Genomic DNA, 15,116 nt, shown 5'->3' on the forward strand with positions numbered 1-15,116 from the left:
AAAAAAAAAAAAAAAAAAAAAAAATACAAATTTTCCTTGTAATTATCGTTATACAACAATGTAATTTTCTTTAATGGATAAACAGGCGCTTGTTTTGTCCAATGTTGTTTCTCAGTCTTTGTTCATCGTAGCCAAGTCAAAACGATGAGTCATTTCGACAGATTAAATCTGCGGATGACAAGAGTCAGCCTGTGTATTATGTTGTATTACCATTGCCAGTCACGGAGCGACGCATTGGGCTTTTCTTTTCGATGACCCGAAAGTGATCCATTCTTCGACGCGTACGCATATCTATTCGATCGCAGAGGACTTCGATTCACCTTCGTTCGCATTTACGCTGGGTCTTGTAAACATTGTGCCACATCGAACATGAAAGGATGAAAGAAACCCCTTCAGTTCATAGATGAATGCAAAATTTCGTGTACTACATTGTACTGTATTTTATGTGGTAATTTATAATATCGCAGTCGTTGTCACTCCTCTTCGTTCTCTTCATCTTTTTGCCCGTTCCTTGGCAGCAGCGGTTCCAGAAGTCGCTGAAATTCTTTCCTTAGGTACGTCATGTAACGCAAACGAAACAAAGTATGTAATATCTAGCATATTTGAAAGAAGTACGATTATTTTTCTTCGTCGACGTCCATTAGTCTCAAGCTATTTCTTGGTCATCTACTGTTTAAAAGTAAGTAGTAAAAGTACTGTGTAAAAGAGCACGATCGACAACGAGATACGATACTTGGCCTACTCAGAAGGAAGTATCGATGTTACGTACTTTGATATTCTAACTGAGACTTTACAAGGTACGTTGTCGCCGTCAAACGGAAGAATTGAAAACTCGAAGGAAAGATTCAGGTTCTACATTGGAAAGCAAAGACCAATCGATTAACGCGACGAGATTATAAGCAAGCGAATTCAGAACAGTTTGTTATGAAACGACAGCGATCTGTGGCACGTTAGTTCCAACCTCAATGGCGGTTACAGGTTACCTAGGGCTTCCTGCGGAAATGGCCAATATACTCCTCCGACCTCCAACTCACTCAGTCACTCGCTCACTCGGATCACTCCTGTTTGGTGTACCCCGTACCCATATGATCGCCCTGTCGCTCGACACGTACTCGTTACGGGTCATCATCGTGATCTATGCGCCTACAACAAATGTTACATCCTTAATCTGTCCTAGCCTGCTAATCCTACGCTCGTGCTCAACGAGAAAGTTGACATTATTCTGCAACTGTAGATATAGACCTCGTTACTTCGCGACGCGATTAGAACCAATTTAGCTCGATCAAGAGCAAAACATTGTCTCGATGATCCGAAGATTGCGATAAAATTGGTAAACGATAATACAAAATCGAGGGATTAAGAGGATGAAATTACAAAATAATTTCACGTGATCTCCTGTCGTGTTTGTTTCTTTTCGAAAAGCGGAGTGATAAATTATAATTCTCAAAACTAGAAACAACAGATGTGAATCTTGAAACAAAAAATATCTTAATATAATTTCCTAGTAGGAGCGACGATTTTAAAGAAATATTTACTTTTCTACTTTGTTCAACGAAGATTTATTAACAAAGTGATTACGGAAAACCATGTTTTGCCGATGTGTATCAAGTGCGACCTAATTCACACGTGCTCGTGGTCCATCGTTTGTTTTACATGCAACATGATTATCGTACAAAAGGAGAAGCTTCTTGTAAGATGTCTAGACGACTAGCTCGATGCTTACCCTGCTTTACACGATACGGCAACAATTCGGCTCTATTAGACCAATAAAGTGTATCAAAGAGGAGGAATGCGCCCCGCGTCAATCGTACATGTAGTGTCGGTTTGTCTGTCCGTGCTTTGATATACGGGGTGCGGGTGCACGGGTAATTTAGATTCTACCCGGCCAAGTTAGAAGAACGGGCCAGAAAAAAACAGCTACGAAAAGGACGAAAATTTTTGGTGTTGTACGAGAAATGAGAAGATAATCTTCCATGTAGCAATAAAAACATCTTTAAGTTTTCTTGAGAAAATCTCTTTACATATGCATGGAGTGGAAATAAAAAAATTATTGTACACATAATTGTTATATTTCCTACTTTAAGTTTCATATTTTTAAAAAGGAAGCCAAAAGTGAGTGTTCATCGTGGTTTGTAGTTCTTTTTTTTATATATTCACTGGTGTTTGACTCGTCATTTATTAGGAAAAAGATATTTAACGATCAGAACGTACTGATAATAAAATATAGAATAAAAAGTTCTTAGAATATATTTTGTCCATGTCATGAATATTATTGAATATCTAAGTAAAGTTACTTCAGATTGCTGCCAATTTACACGTAGCTTACATACAAAAGAAGGAAATTTTTACGATTAAAGTAATAATTCGTAATTAATATAAAACATGCAAACGTCTACGGAACAAAGTTCGATATAACCAATCCCATGTGGCTTCCAATGCTTCCTAAAGATAATTGTTATCTTTATCGGAAATTAATTGCGATTCAATACTTCTGTAACACGTGATCGAAAGTAACACCTATATTTCTAGTACTCATTCGCTTGTTTCCCGCTGTTTCAATTATACGCGATACTTATTTACAATATAATGTTCGAAAACTTATCGTAATTTGATAACGTATATTTTTATCATGACAGACTAATATTAACGACCCTATTTATATATACATTTATTTTATCTTATGCATTTTGTTGTTCTTTGAAAATTTTGTTTTGCGAGTGTCTATGCTACTTATCAATGCTTCGTATGTTACTTACCTTTTTTATCGGAAAATTCTTTACTCCAATTTTGTGTGTACATACATGGAATTTGTAATTACTACCAACATAGAATAAGTAATACATAGATAGTATCTTATATCTCAGCTTACCAGAAGAGGGCACCATCTCTTTGCCCTCGGCTTCGATTTAGATGTGTGTAACGCATACTTGTATATATGTATATGTATATTTTACAGAAGACTATATTTAACTTCTATTTGTTAATAAACTTTTATACTGAATATAATATATAAAATACTCTATGATTATTTATTCGTTAAATTTGTAACTAAAATGGAGGTTCGTATTATATTAGGAATCTTCATGTAAACCTGTTGTATGTCATGAAAATTTATATGGTAATTCAAGATGGAAGACGGTGAAAATAAAGCGGACGTTGGGCTGGATAAAGAGAAAAAGTCGTACGCAGGAATACCGGAGGCCGAATTTGTAGTAAGTATATTATTCTAACAAAAGATTTACATACTATATTGTTATGAAATTGATACCGATATGTAAATTCCGTGTATTTATATTATATTATATTACGAAGAATATTTTTACAAAGAAGTAATCCTCATGGCTATTAATCATTTTTATGAAATTCTATAAAGTAAATTCTATGAAATTTTCATAAAAAAAAACAGCAATAAACATTTTTTAATCTCTCTATTTGTTAAATGAATCTTTGCTCATTTGCATAATCTATAAAAATACATGGGATATACACACTTTCTCGGTACGCTAACCGTATATGGTCACAAAAAAGACACGATGTTTGAAATCGAAAAATACACGTATTTTTATTTCATGTAAAATATTTTAAACGTAGGACGATGTCGACGCTTTTATGGCAAGACCTGAAAATGAATCGGCAGACAAAGTACTGCAGATGTTGGACGAGAACCATGGGAAATATAAATTTATGGAATATAATTTATTCAATAAAAGAAGACGTCTGAAAGCTCAGATTCCAGATCTAGAGCGATCATTAGAAATGATTAAAAAATTGCAGCAAGAGAAGAACAAGAGCAAAGAATTAGAGACACAATTTTTATTATCGGAACAAGTTTATGCAAAGGCTGTTATTCCTCCTACTGATAAAGTGTGCTTGTGGTTAGGAGCTAATGTTATGTTAGAATATACTTTAGATGATGCTCAAGAGATGTTAACAAAAAATATTGAAGCAGCAAAGAGAAATCTAGGTTATGTTGAACATGATTTGGATTTTGTAAGAGATCAATTTACTACAACAGAAGTTAATATGGCACGTATTTATAATTGGGAAGTAAAACGCAGGCAAGCTGCTAAACCGACATGAAGGCTGTCTTTTTTTAATAAATTCAATTTGCACGCGACAAATGCCTAAAACTCCAAGGGTAATTATACAGATGAAATAAATATCGAATGAAATCACATGTGTTATTATTTATTATATATGTATATTTTATATATTATATATATATATATATTGTATACTTTTTAATAATATATAATATTCTTAATTCTCCTTTCTTCGTTTCTTTTTTTTTAAGGTTACTTACATTGTCAAATGTAAAGAGCCTGGGAATAAAAAGTACTGTTGGAAACTGTCAATGGAATAAAGGACTCAAATACTACACATTTAGGTTATAAGCTAGATACACCAATATTTATGTATATTGTCACAAATACATCTGAATTCTAACTTAATAATGTTGTTTTGTGTACTTACAGAAAGATCTATTACCATATTTATTATATTAAACTTAATTAAATTTATATTTTAATACTTTTGCAACAAAATATACAACTTTTATAAAAAAACAAAATAATACATTATGTTTATTATTTGAAATATCACATAAATCAAAATTTAATTTGAACATTACTTTCTAATTTATCATCCTGCTTGTATACTTTGATTATGAACTACGTTCTATGTAATCACGTTTAATTTAGTTAAAAAAGAAATATAAAAAGTATCACTATATACTTTTATGAACATGATTAAGAAATAGACTTATGACTAATGGAATTTGCAAGAGTCAAACTTAATTTATCTTATGTTTTAAATTGTCTTAGAAAGTGATTTTCTATATCTATTTTAAGGCACATAGTCAGTCTGACTTTCTGTGAAAGTCAGTGTCCAGCACGGACTAGTATTCTATTATTGTCTAAAACTTTGTAGTTAAATTATTCTGCTCCTTCGTCTGCTTCGTATTTCACCAATTTTGCCTTTAACTCTGTGATCTTGGCCTTAGCTTCTTCCAGTTCTTTCTTTAATGTTTGTACTTCAATGTCGACTTCCGTGATACCTCCTAAATTTTGACGAATGTATCTACAATACAATTCAGGAAATATATTGCACATCAAACATACAGGTAACTACTGGTTTTTTCATGACATAAACCTATTCAACCACTCATATATTAAAAGGATACTCTAAAGCATCATCAGGTTTTTCTGGTTCTTCGTATAAAGACACAAGCACCTTTGTAAGAGCATCCATAACGCCTGCTCTTTCCAGATATTTTCTGAATTCCTCTCTTTTAGAATCAGGTGGCTGAAATAAATATTTCAAAAACAATGAATATTAAAATTGATATCATATTCGTAAATTCAAGTATACACGCGATAATCAAACAATTTGAATCAACAGCACTACAAAAACATCGAGCCGCCATCACTATTAAAGAAGTCGTGTAGAATCAGTATTACCTTGAAATTCGACATTTTTATTACCGACTTATCTTTATACAACTACTTTACGATACCCTGCAACTATTATTTATTAAATAGTTTAAGGAAATTCCGGCAACACGTGCTTAACAAACCACGCGACACCTCGATGAATTAAACCGTTATGACACTCGTTCAGAACAAATGCCATATGATATATGTACACGATTTTCAAAACAACATATATTCGAAACAATTTTTAATTCAGATAGAAATGATCATTTACCATTGTGATAAGTGAATGTAGCGTGTAATGCCAGTGAAAATGATCGTATTCTTTTACTTTGTTTCACTAGAACACAATTTACGAAATTAGCGTACTTTCGATAGTAAAGTTCGAATGTTAGTGTAGTTTATTTCGATCGATGTCACCCCAGTCAAAGAAGTATCTCGCATGGACCCATATCCGATATCATTTAAAAAATTGTTACCTCAAGATAAAATTTAAGTAATCATAAAATAAAGCATCAGACAATATATAATAAAGAATTATAAACGAAATCAGTGCAACCGTTTGATTAATATAAACTTTATTTTGAAATATGTTAGATTCGTTAACTAGAAATTTAGTCGAAATATAGTATAATGAGAGATATTGTACTTATACGTGTATCGTGTATGTACTATATCGAAGCATTGATTGCATTCAAAATGGCGAGATAATATTTACACCGTAATTTTCGCGTCACTTTTCAAACAAAGGATTTAATAAAAAGGAATTTAACATCATTTTTAAGAGTCTTGTTGTAATGTTTCTTGGAAAAAGAGAAACTTTTTCACGGGTAGTGCTGACTGGTGCTATAGGCATCTGTTCGTTCATTGGTGATCAAGGTTTAAAACATGGAAAGACTGCTGCAACACGCGCGATTTTTGACAATGTCACTCACGCAATTGTCGGTGGGCTTACTTGGGCAGTTATCTTAAATTTGTCAAAGAAGTCTCTTGCCCAAAATTTTTCGAGTATTTTCTGGAGCTTCTGTTTGTCGTCTTTTATTGATGTAGATCATTTTATCGCAGCATGCAGTTGGAAGTTAAGTGTAAGCAACATCATAACCTTTTGTAATTTGTGACAATGACATTTGAGATTTAAATTTTGTTATTTCTTTTTACAGGATGCTACACATTTAGAAAAACGACCATTTTTTCATTGCACCACTCTTCCTATAACGATATGGATTATGCTAAGTTTCTACGCAAGTGTATTTAATTATCCAAAGCTCGGCTACTATTCATGGATAATATTGGCAAGTTTTTTAAGTCATCATATAAGAGATGGTACGAGAAGAGGCTTATGGTTTTGTCCTATTGGTTCTACGCAACCCATTCCATATTATCTATACTTAAGTATGAGTATGATGCTTCCTCATATGCTGCAGTGGTTAATGGTATCATCTGTGCATGAATCTAAGTCTCTGGATAATGAAACATTAATTGATATTGTATAGATATTGTAAAATAGTTGACTAACTGTATGTATGTACATATAAATGGACACGTAATCTCATTTTTATATTAATAATATGGACATATATTTTTTTAATAAGTCATATATTCTTTAATTGCATTCATTACAAATAAATATTTGTAAACATTTTTAAAAAATAACAATCAGTGTACATATGAAAATATCTTGATTACCTGATTAAAAAGAATGAAAATAAAAATTATTTTTAAACACATGATCTTTTTATATCATAACAAAGGACTGTTCAAACAATTCAACCTAATTTAGAAATCAACAGGAAAATAATTTTCATAGTTATTGTTAAATATTGAAGATGAAACATAAAATACCAAAACAGGAAAATCTTATATATAATAACACATTAACAACCGCTTACGTATTACTATTTCTTCTTATGGTTACTGCAAGCTTAAGAAAATCAATTAGCAATGATTCTGAAAAAAGGAAATTTCCTGTAATTATTTCAATTAATAGTAATGAATAATATAATGTATAATGTTTAAAAGGGAACTTCAAATTCTTATGTTTATCTTTAAAAGCTTGTAGCATTTTATCGTGAGATCGGTGAAGTTGTCGGTTGCAAATGTGTTAGAAAGGGTTAGTTGCGTCCATAATGTTTACATAGTTGTTTCCACAGACAGGTGTATTCAGTAAACGATCATTGTTCACGTATGCCGGTCTTTTGTGTTACGTGTCTCCAGAGGTAGATCGACGTTTGATTGCGATGTAAAAATTGAACGATACCCACGTAAATACGTGCGTGCTGTAATACGTAGGGACTTGAGAGGAAGACGCGGAAGACACGGATGCCCTTGCAAAGTCAGCCGCGCGCACACGTGTGTACACGTACACCTTCCGTAGGCTGGAGGGGTTTATCAGCATTCAGCATTGCTTTGCTGGCTCTGTTACACACTTTACTTCACTCTCGTATTCGTTCGCGATCGTATATTAGTGTTTATTTACCTAGCTACATACCTTTTCTCTATCGAGCAACGATAGAGTTTTGCGTCGGCGTTAAGAAAAGTCCGTGGCTTAGTGAAGCAATCCATCTTGTAATTGAAAGTTTCAACTGTGTTATTATCCTGCTATCTCTTCCATGTTTTCACCATGACGCCGTCCGATTTTTACCACGAGAAATTCATTCTTCGTTTTGAACATGCTTTTCGTGAACAATTATGGCTCGTTAGCTGTGTTTCGCGAAAAAATAATCGGTGACATTGAGTTTTGCCTTCTCTACTGTGTTGTACCCTCTTGTACATAATATTTTTAAAAATCTTGTACGAACAGCAAAGGATTTCGCCGAAAGAGAATTTTACAATACCACCAGATTTTCGCAGATATCGCATCGATCACGATAACGCGTTGATATCGTATATCTTGATTGTGTGTGCGCCAGTCCAGTATTGTCTCCAGACAGATCCCGTGTCACTTTTACTCCGTTTATAATATATTTACCATGGTAAGTACACGTAATTCTACTTTTCCTATGGATTATTTCTATAACAATCCTAAGGTCAGAATGTCACGGGCTCTGCCCAAAAATCGTGTTTCAGCTAATATGTACAAACCGTGCGACATAGTTTCATTTTAATACAAGTATACATATATATCAAGGTTACAGCTCGTCTTACGATTACAATGATTAGAAGACTGCTCATTTACCGACTCATTCCGAGTAATTGTTCCGTGATTAGGTATCATTTCGATGGGACGATAAAGTACTGTTTAATATGACTTTGTGTTCATAGATAGCTAATTAAATTAAACAATCATTGTTCCTTATCACCTATGCATTAACGCTCCGTGAAATTTCACATGAAACAAGGCTAATCACGGACTTGTAATAAAGCTTGTTTTGTAATACTAATTACAACCACTCGAGCGGTTCCCTATTAGAGATGCAACTATGTATCTTCAAGGTTGAACTGGCGCAAGAAGAATCACTGGAATTATGCGATGAAAGTGATTCACTGCGAACATTTACAATTCTACTGTATTCAGCGTAGAATAATACCATTCGGTGACAGCATATGCATCACTTCATTCATGCCGCCTCGAACGTTTCATATGGCGGAACGTATCCGCGATTCATAAACTTCCTGTTTGCATCCAATATGTTTATCAAGTTTTATGGCGTCTTGACATCTGACGCGTTAAACGCAGGTTGCGAAATAACGCCTCGAGGAAGTGCAAAGCAACCGTGCGTGACAAAGATTCTTTCACATTCTTGCATTCTCACTATGTCCATCTTTGTTACGCCCTCGCTCTATTGGCACATTTCGAATCGCGAGAGTCTTTCACGTAAAGAGGAATTCGTTATACGTTCGGTCGATCGTTCATTCGGTTGGCTACTGTTTTCAGAAATTTTCCCTTTAAAGCAAACGATCATATTACTAGATAAACTACTAAAAGCGATACTTGGGAATTTTTCAAAATAGATACCGTTGTCGAAATGACGAAATTTCTTATCAGTATAGATCTAAAGTTAGATGTTCGATTTTCCAGGGAACCGATGACTTGTTGCTGTATTTTGCTATAGCAGCCGGTATTGTTGGTGGTGCTCTGTTGCTGCTCTTCGTTTTAGTGTTCGTACTGTTTGTCAAAGTGAATCGATTATCGAAAGATGGGTGAGTACTTTCCTGCGAAATGTAGCACTTTCTTTCTCTTCGCTGGTGTGTGCAAAATCCATTCCCGATTTCTGCTTTTAATTTTTTGTATTTAAACGCTGTCGAGCTTTGCTTAAATGGAAAAAAGAAAAAAGAACTAAACTAAATGTACAGCAGGCTTTGCTCGTTGAATAATATAAACTAAATGTATTTTAATTGAACGGGTTTTCTGATTGAACTCGATGGATATTTAGTGACATAGCCAACGTTTCGTTTTTTTGGGACGGGCCACGTTCTCGACGAACTAGGAATCCGAATAAATCATGTAAGATTTACGTAAGATTCTAAACGTTCAAATATGATTGGCGAATCGCGGTTTTACGGAGACGTGCGAGCGAAAAGAAATATTAATTCGTGACTCAGTACGGCATTGATATCGTATCTTTGCTGCGCGCGACACGATTGTTTAGCTTATCTTGGTAAAAGAATGTGAAATGGATACGGGAATTAAAACGTCTTGCACGCGACCAGATTTCTTTTTTTATAATTATTTTCCCGACTTTCTAAAGTATACTTGCTTCTAAACTATATTTGAAATATCTGTCGAATAAAATTATAATTACTTTTATATTATATTTTTTCGCACCCAGCAATATTTATGTTATTAAATTGACAAAAATTGTTCAGGTTCAATCATCCGAACAGACAGAACATGATAGCGGACTATTGTTACACGAATCCTACGATTGTGCCAGGAGAATTGCTATCGCGTCGAGGATTTTCGATGTATAGCGGTTCCGAAAACATTGACGATGATTACAGAATGAAGAGGGATCAATCTGGCACTTATCTCGAGGCACGGTCAAAATTTTGACATAAAACCATAAGTATAAACAATTCATCGAGTGCGTGACTTTGGAAAATACAAAAGATGGATTAATTTGATGTTATTAATTAATTATACTCTTGTATCGAATGTTAAGTACGAATGTCTACGAATGTTGACAGAGGTGTTGTTCTGTTACATTTGAATTTAATTATCATCTGCCATAAAATTCATTTATGTGTATATATATTTAACTATATATAATATCTCTTTTGTTATAAGATGATCAAATTAGAAGTAGAAACGTATTTTTTATGAAGTATGGAATAGTTAATGGAAAATAATACGAACGATGTGTAAACGTATAGAGTTATCTATAAATTTTTTTATCTATAAATGATAACGTCTCGCTAAAAATTCAGCTATCTCGAAATAGTACATTCGATTACCGATAGATTACGCTATACGCATTAGTCACTCAGGGAATTTGCTCACGATGATAAGAATTAAAAATCAGAATAGATGTAAATATAATCTATCGCAATGTATCGCATAATTCAATTTAAATTATTACTAGAATTGTTTACATTTCTCCAATATTTCGCTTTCGTCTTTTTCTTCTTTCAGTCGTTTATTTTTCGTTTCTAGTACGTAGTTATTAGTGATTGAATTCCAAAGATCCTTTACATAAAATAGCGTGTATTATGTTCGTAACGTGTAATAATCATAATAAACACTGTTGCGTTCCTTATTTTGTCTATTCATTGCCATTTTACATCTGTAATTTTTAATCGAAAGTAATCCAAATCTGACATTATTCATTTTAACAAGTACATAAAAAACTATTAAGTGCTTTCCCTTAGCGAATTAATATTTTCGATTGTATGTTTACAAAATCATGGAAAAATATCGCACGTGACTCCATTAAATTCGATGTTATACAAAAAGCATTACATATCTTCCAATTTAGGATCGAATTTCATCAATAAATTATACATTATATTTATCATCCAATCACACGTAATCCTCTTACCGTGCATTTCCATTAATGTCCACTTAACTCTCGTGCAACGTGTGTGTCCCGGTAATTATTCCCTTGCGATCCGGTATCACCTCAGAAATTGAACACCACTCCGGTATTCCGATCCCTCGAGGCCTACCGATACATACTTAACTCCCACTCGAATCGCGAAAAGAATCGATTAATAAAATCTGTATCGACAACCAGGGGGCACTAAAGTAGTCAGGTTTGACATTTAACAACAGTGACTCATATTGTTGACATCTCAACGTCATTTAGAACGAAACAAATGTTTTTAAGAGCGAAAAACAAAAGTTTAGAAGAACCAAAAATAAATTATCGAAGGTTCCAGGATGTTTACCATCTAAGCAGAAATTCTACGAATTCTACAGGATGCGTCGCGAGACGGTCGCAGGTGCATGTTAACCGCGAACATCTACGACTCCATGTATGTAAGTGATTGCATCAGGTAGTTACTTGCGTATCTCTTTTTAGAGCGGAAGTGGAACACCTTCCGACCGATATACGCAACAACGTCGATGTGGGTGGCGATGAGGATGTAGGTTGGGATACAGACGATGCTACGGGGAGTAGGCAATAGCATGGGGATAGGCCGTAATTGGTATAAAATCATCGAGCAAACACATCGGACAAGACAGCCTGAGGGTTGTGGGCGGCGTTACGTGCCGTCGCCTTGGTAACCGTGGGGCGATTCTGCTAAAGCACCCCTTCGCCTTGATTGCGCACAGGCCCAACCGCCCCCGTGTACGTACGCTCTGCTATCTATCTATGTGTGCGTGTGTTTCGCGCGTATACTGCGTGTTTCTATATGTATACGAGTATCCGCGAAAGCGCCATCTGGTCTTAGCTACATGCCAGATTTACAAGGCGCGCTCACGGTCCGTTTTTCCTTGTATGCGTTACACGCATCTCCTGTCGACTATGCGTGCATGGAAACTATCCTTAACCGGTGGCATACTACCACAGAGATCAGCTACCATACTTTGGGAAATATTTCAGTCTGCGCGAGTTTGTCCTAAGGTATCGTCGAGAACCTGTCGGATTCCATAATGGCCGCTATAACAAAATTTAGATTATAGTTTCGTTTCTAGAAGGATCTATAATAACGTAGTATGCAGCTTTTCGCTGAGTTAAATCGATGTAGAATTTATTTTCGAAATAATTTCTTGAATTGAACTATATCTTTATGGTCTTTGTTTAGGGCGGAGATTGAAATAAAGATTATAGCGGAGTATACTGCTAAAGCTCCCCCCCTTAATAATAAGGGAATATCACACCCTCTGTATTTCGATATACCTATATAAGTGCTTTCATCGGAACACGCAACTTGTCGAGTGTTTAGTTTAACCGCACCCCGTGGATCCGCGTTTATGCTCCTAATCGGACTGGATTATGGTCAGTTTCGTCGTGTCGCTCGTAAACCATGTCACGAGACATATGTTATTCTTCGTGCATTCGATCGCCACGTGCAATATTTTCTTTCGTTTTCCAGCGAAACATAACAAGACTCGTTGCACGTGTCGTTGAAAACGTAATCCGTTCGAAATCTGTCTTCAATGTCTGTATAATCGATCATTGAATCTTCAATTTCCATCTGTTTCGCACGAACCTAGATTTTTATTCTCTGTCCAATTAAATACGTAATCTTCTTATCCCACCATCTTGTCAGATATCTTGACTTTGTACTACATAAAAAAAAAGAAAAAAAGAAAAGAAAAAACAAAACGAATATTCTTCGCATCGCGTGTCACCTATTTAAAAAATCCTATAAATTATCTCAAGTAGATCCATTAATCTTTCTATCGTTGCAAAAACGATTAGCTACAAAAAAACCGCTCCCTTCGTTCGAGATAATCCTGCAAAGATTTGATCGATCTACTTAAATTACCATCATTTTATTCATTGTTACGTTTCAAACGTTCCCGACACGTCGAATAAGGAAGTCCGATTTTCACGATCATGTAGCCGATGTCGATCACACGTCTCTCGATTCTCGTCAAATTAAGGCGCCTTCGACCTTCCTTTCTCTGGTCGTCGGCTTAATCGCGGTCAGCGTCGGGACGTCGCTGTCGGGAATGGGTCGCGTCCGCGACGGGTGATCGCGCAATTTCACAGGATCGTGACTGCGTCAGATTCGCTGGCCGAAGAATTTAACGAGGCGCACGCGGCTCGCCCTCCTTCGGTGCGATCGTCGTTCCAATCGCACACGTTCGATAATAGCGGCCCTTGTAAACGCGAACACCCTTAATCATTGTGTCCTTGTTACACCAATCTCACGGCTGATGTATATTCATGGACCTGTCCACGCATGTCGAACCAGAATCGTGTAAATGCCACCGATCGCTCACCCGATCTGCTCGAACACCCGATACGATCATTTTCATGGAAGGGTGGATTTCGTGTAACGTACGATGACGTGCAGGTTGTTGATTGATATCTGGGAAGCAATCACTTGGTTACGAGATACATCGATGTTTCTAAGTATCGCGATACCTACTCGTTACATTCGTTGGAAAAGACTAACAAGTTTTACTTTGGTTAATCCTGTTGTTCTTTTTGGATCTACGATCCATGTGACATGAAATGGATGTTACGTTTCGATCGATACGTAGATTCGTAACAAAAGTAATTAGTATTTAAGAACGGAGAAAAGTATTCAATTTATATCAAATATCAGCAGTTGTTCCAATATGTGTAGATTTAGAGTTATCGAAAGTGGCGTAAATCGACAGTCTGAGGTTTCGTCATTGGATTCTTCCAAGTTAATTGTAATTTTATTAGAAACGTAATATTTTTAGTTGATTAATTGTTTGATTTGTTGATGCTTCCTTCGGACGAGGATAAATTTCTCGATATTTTGCTTAAAATTTTTTATATCCACGGTCCTTACAGAATTGAAGTTTCGAATACGCTTCAAAAGAGATTTCTTAATTTCTCCGGTTCTCACAGTGCCAAGTCGACTTTCGAATCGCACGAACACAGTGTGATTCTGTTCTCGAATAGAAAAATTAGTGACTCCTCCCGTGAAACCTGTCTTTTTAGACTCTAATAGCGGAGCCGAGACTGACGGCGATTATAAAGAGGCACGTGCCTCCCTTCATGAGCGACCCCATGCAGACAAGCACGCGACCACCGAAAGCTAACCCAAGAATCGTACACGGCACAATTAATTTATTGTTCGTGCCGGTGTAGTGACAATCGGGCGAACGCCGGAGAAAAACAGGATCGTTGTTTTCTTCTATTTCATTCGGGGGGATCCGGGAACGGATGCTGCCAGCCGATCCTTCGCCTTTGTCGTGGGATAATCAACGACCTCTTCAGAATACCGAGTTTTCCTCCATGGTATAAATTGTAGGATTTCATAAAAAATTGTATAAAATTATAAAATATTTAACTTTGGTGAACAAATTCTCGCAACGTTCTTCGTACGTCTCTTTAAAGACTTTCTTTTATAGTTTCACATTTTTATTGTCGCAGTTTTTACAATTTAATATTAGCTTTCGTCACTCTCTCTTAATACCGTCTTTATTTATTTTAATTTTTAGTAATCTTATAGTTTTATCTTTTTGTATTTTGAAAATTACCATTGGGATACATAATCTCCTTTTTCTAAACGTCAGGAAATATCTTTTATCCCTGAATTATAAATGAAAGAAGAAGAATTATAATCTTGAATCCAAGATAAATGCGAATCATT

At 35.4% G+C, this 15,116-nt stretch overlaps 4 protein-coding genes and 3 long non-coding RNA genes across 9 annotated transcripts in view; 5 read left to right on the top strand and 2 right to left on the bottom strand.

Moving 5' to 3' along the window:
• The window catches only part of LOC117152509, a 3,587-nt gene extending 1,338 nt beyond the window's left edge, over positions 1-2,249 (top strand). The window contains exon 2 of the long non-coding RNA XR_004462900.1: positions 1,572-2,249. This is a non-coding gene — a long non-coding RNA (uncharacterized LOC117152509). The remainder of the gene's footprint in view (positions 1-1,571) is intronic.
• Positions 2,250-3,056: 807 nt separating this feature from the next.
• LOC100743812 (prefoldin subunit 3) lies at positions 3,057-4,454 on the top strand. Its single transcript, XM_003494830.4, has 3 exons — positions 3,057-3,212; positions 3,592-4,138; positions 4,295-4,454. The coding sequence occupies exons 1-2, from the start codon at positions 3,129-3,131 to the stop codon at positions 4,078-4,080; spliced, it is 573 nt and encodes a 190-aa protein (XP_003494878.3). The 5' UTR covers positions 3,057-3,128; the 3' UTR covers positions 4,081-4,138; positions 4,295-4,454.
• On the bottom strand, positions 4,383-5,996 carry LOC100743923 (c-Myc-binding protein). 2 transcript variants are annotated; one of them, XM_012393704.3, is made up of 3 exons: positions 5,707-5,996; positions 5,183-5,304; positions 4,383-5,079 (listed from the first exon to the last, which is right to left on the bottom strand). In XM_012393704.3, the coding sequence occupies exons 1-3, from the start codon at positions 5,707-5,709 to the stop codon at positions 4,935-4,937; spliced, it is 270 nt and encodes an 89-aa protein (XP_012249127.1). In that variant the 5' UTR covers positions 5,710-5,996; the 3' UTR covers positions 4,383-4,934. The 2 variants fall into 2 exon arrangements, with proteins under 2 accessions (XP_012249127.1, XP_003494879.1); XM_003494831.4 differs by lacking the exon at positions 5,707-5,996 and adding an exon at positions 5,460-5,651.
• On the top strand, positions 5,988-6,984 carry LOC100744040 (transmembrane protein 267). 2 transcript variants are annotated; one of them, XM_003494832.4, is made up of 2 exons: positions 5,988-6,517; positions 6,593-6,984. In XM_003494832.4, the coding sequence occupies exons 1-2, from the start codon at positions 6,230-6,232 to the stop codon at positions 6,923-6,925; spliced, it is 621 nt and encodes a 206-aa protein (XP_003494880.1). In that variant the 5' UTR covers positions 5,988-6,229; the 3' UTR covers positions 6,926-6,984. The 2 variants fall into 2 exon arrangements, with proteins under 2 accessions (XP_003494880.1, XP_012249126.1); XM_012393703.3 differs by having other exon boundaries at positions 5,988-6,511.
• A 401-nt stretch (positions 6,985-7,385) lies between these two features.
• LOC117152510 lies at positions 7,386-11,538 on the bottom strand. Its single transcript, XR_004462901.1, has 3 exons — positions 11,411-11,538; positions 7,921-9,683; positions 7,386-7,847 (listed from the first exon to the last, which is right to left on the bottom strand). It is a non-coding gene; the product is annotated as an uncharacterized LOC117152510 (long non-coding RNA).
• LOC100744155 lies at positions 8,033-10,742 on the top strand. The gene is made up of 3 exons (XM_003494833.4): positions 8,033-8,404; positions 9,451-9,572; positions 10,239-10,742. The coding sequence occupies exons 1-3, from the start codon at positions 8,402-8,404 to the stop codon at positions 10,423-10,425; spliced, it is 312 nt and encodes a 103-aa protein (XP_003494881.1). The 5' UTR covers positions 8,033-8,401; the 3' UTR covers positions 10,426-10,742.
• A 49-nt stretch (positions 11,539-11,587) lies between the features above and the next one.
• Positions 11,588-14,412, top strand: LOC112214017. The gene is made up of 2 exons (XR_002947943.2): positions 11,588-11,813; positions 11,894-14,412. It is a non-coding gene; the product is annotated as an uncharacterized LOC112214017 (long non-coding RNA).
• The last annotated feature ends 704 nt before the right edge of the window (positions 14,413-15,116 follow it).

This window comes from Bombus impatiens, unplaced genomic scaffold (assembly GCF_000188095.3).
Source record: "Bombus impatiens unplaced genomic scaffold, BIMP_2.2 scf_4015, whole genome shotgun sequence".
In the NCBI taxonomy this organism is placed as follows: Eukaryota; Metazoa; Arthropoda; class Insecta; order Hymenoptera; family Apidae; genus Bombus; species Bombus impatiens.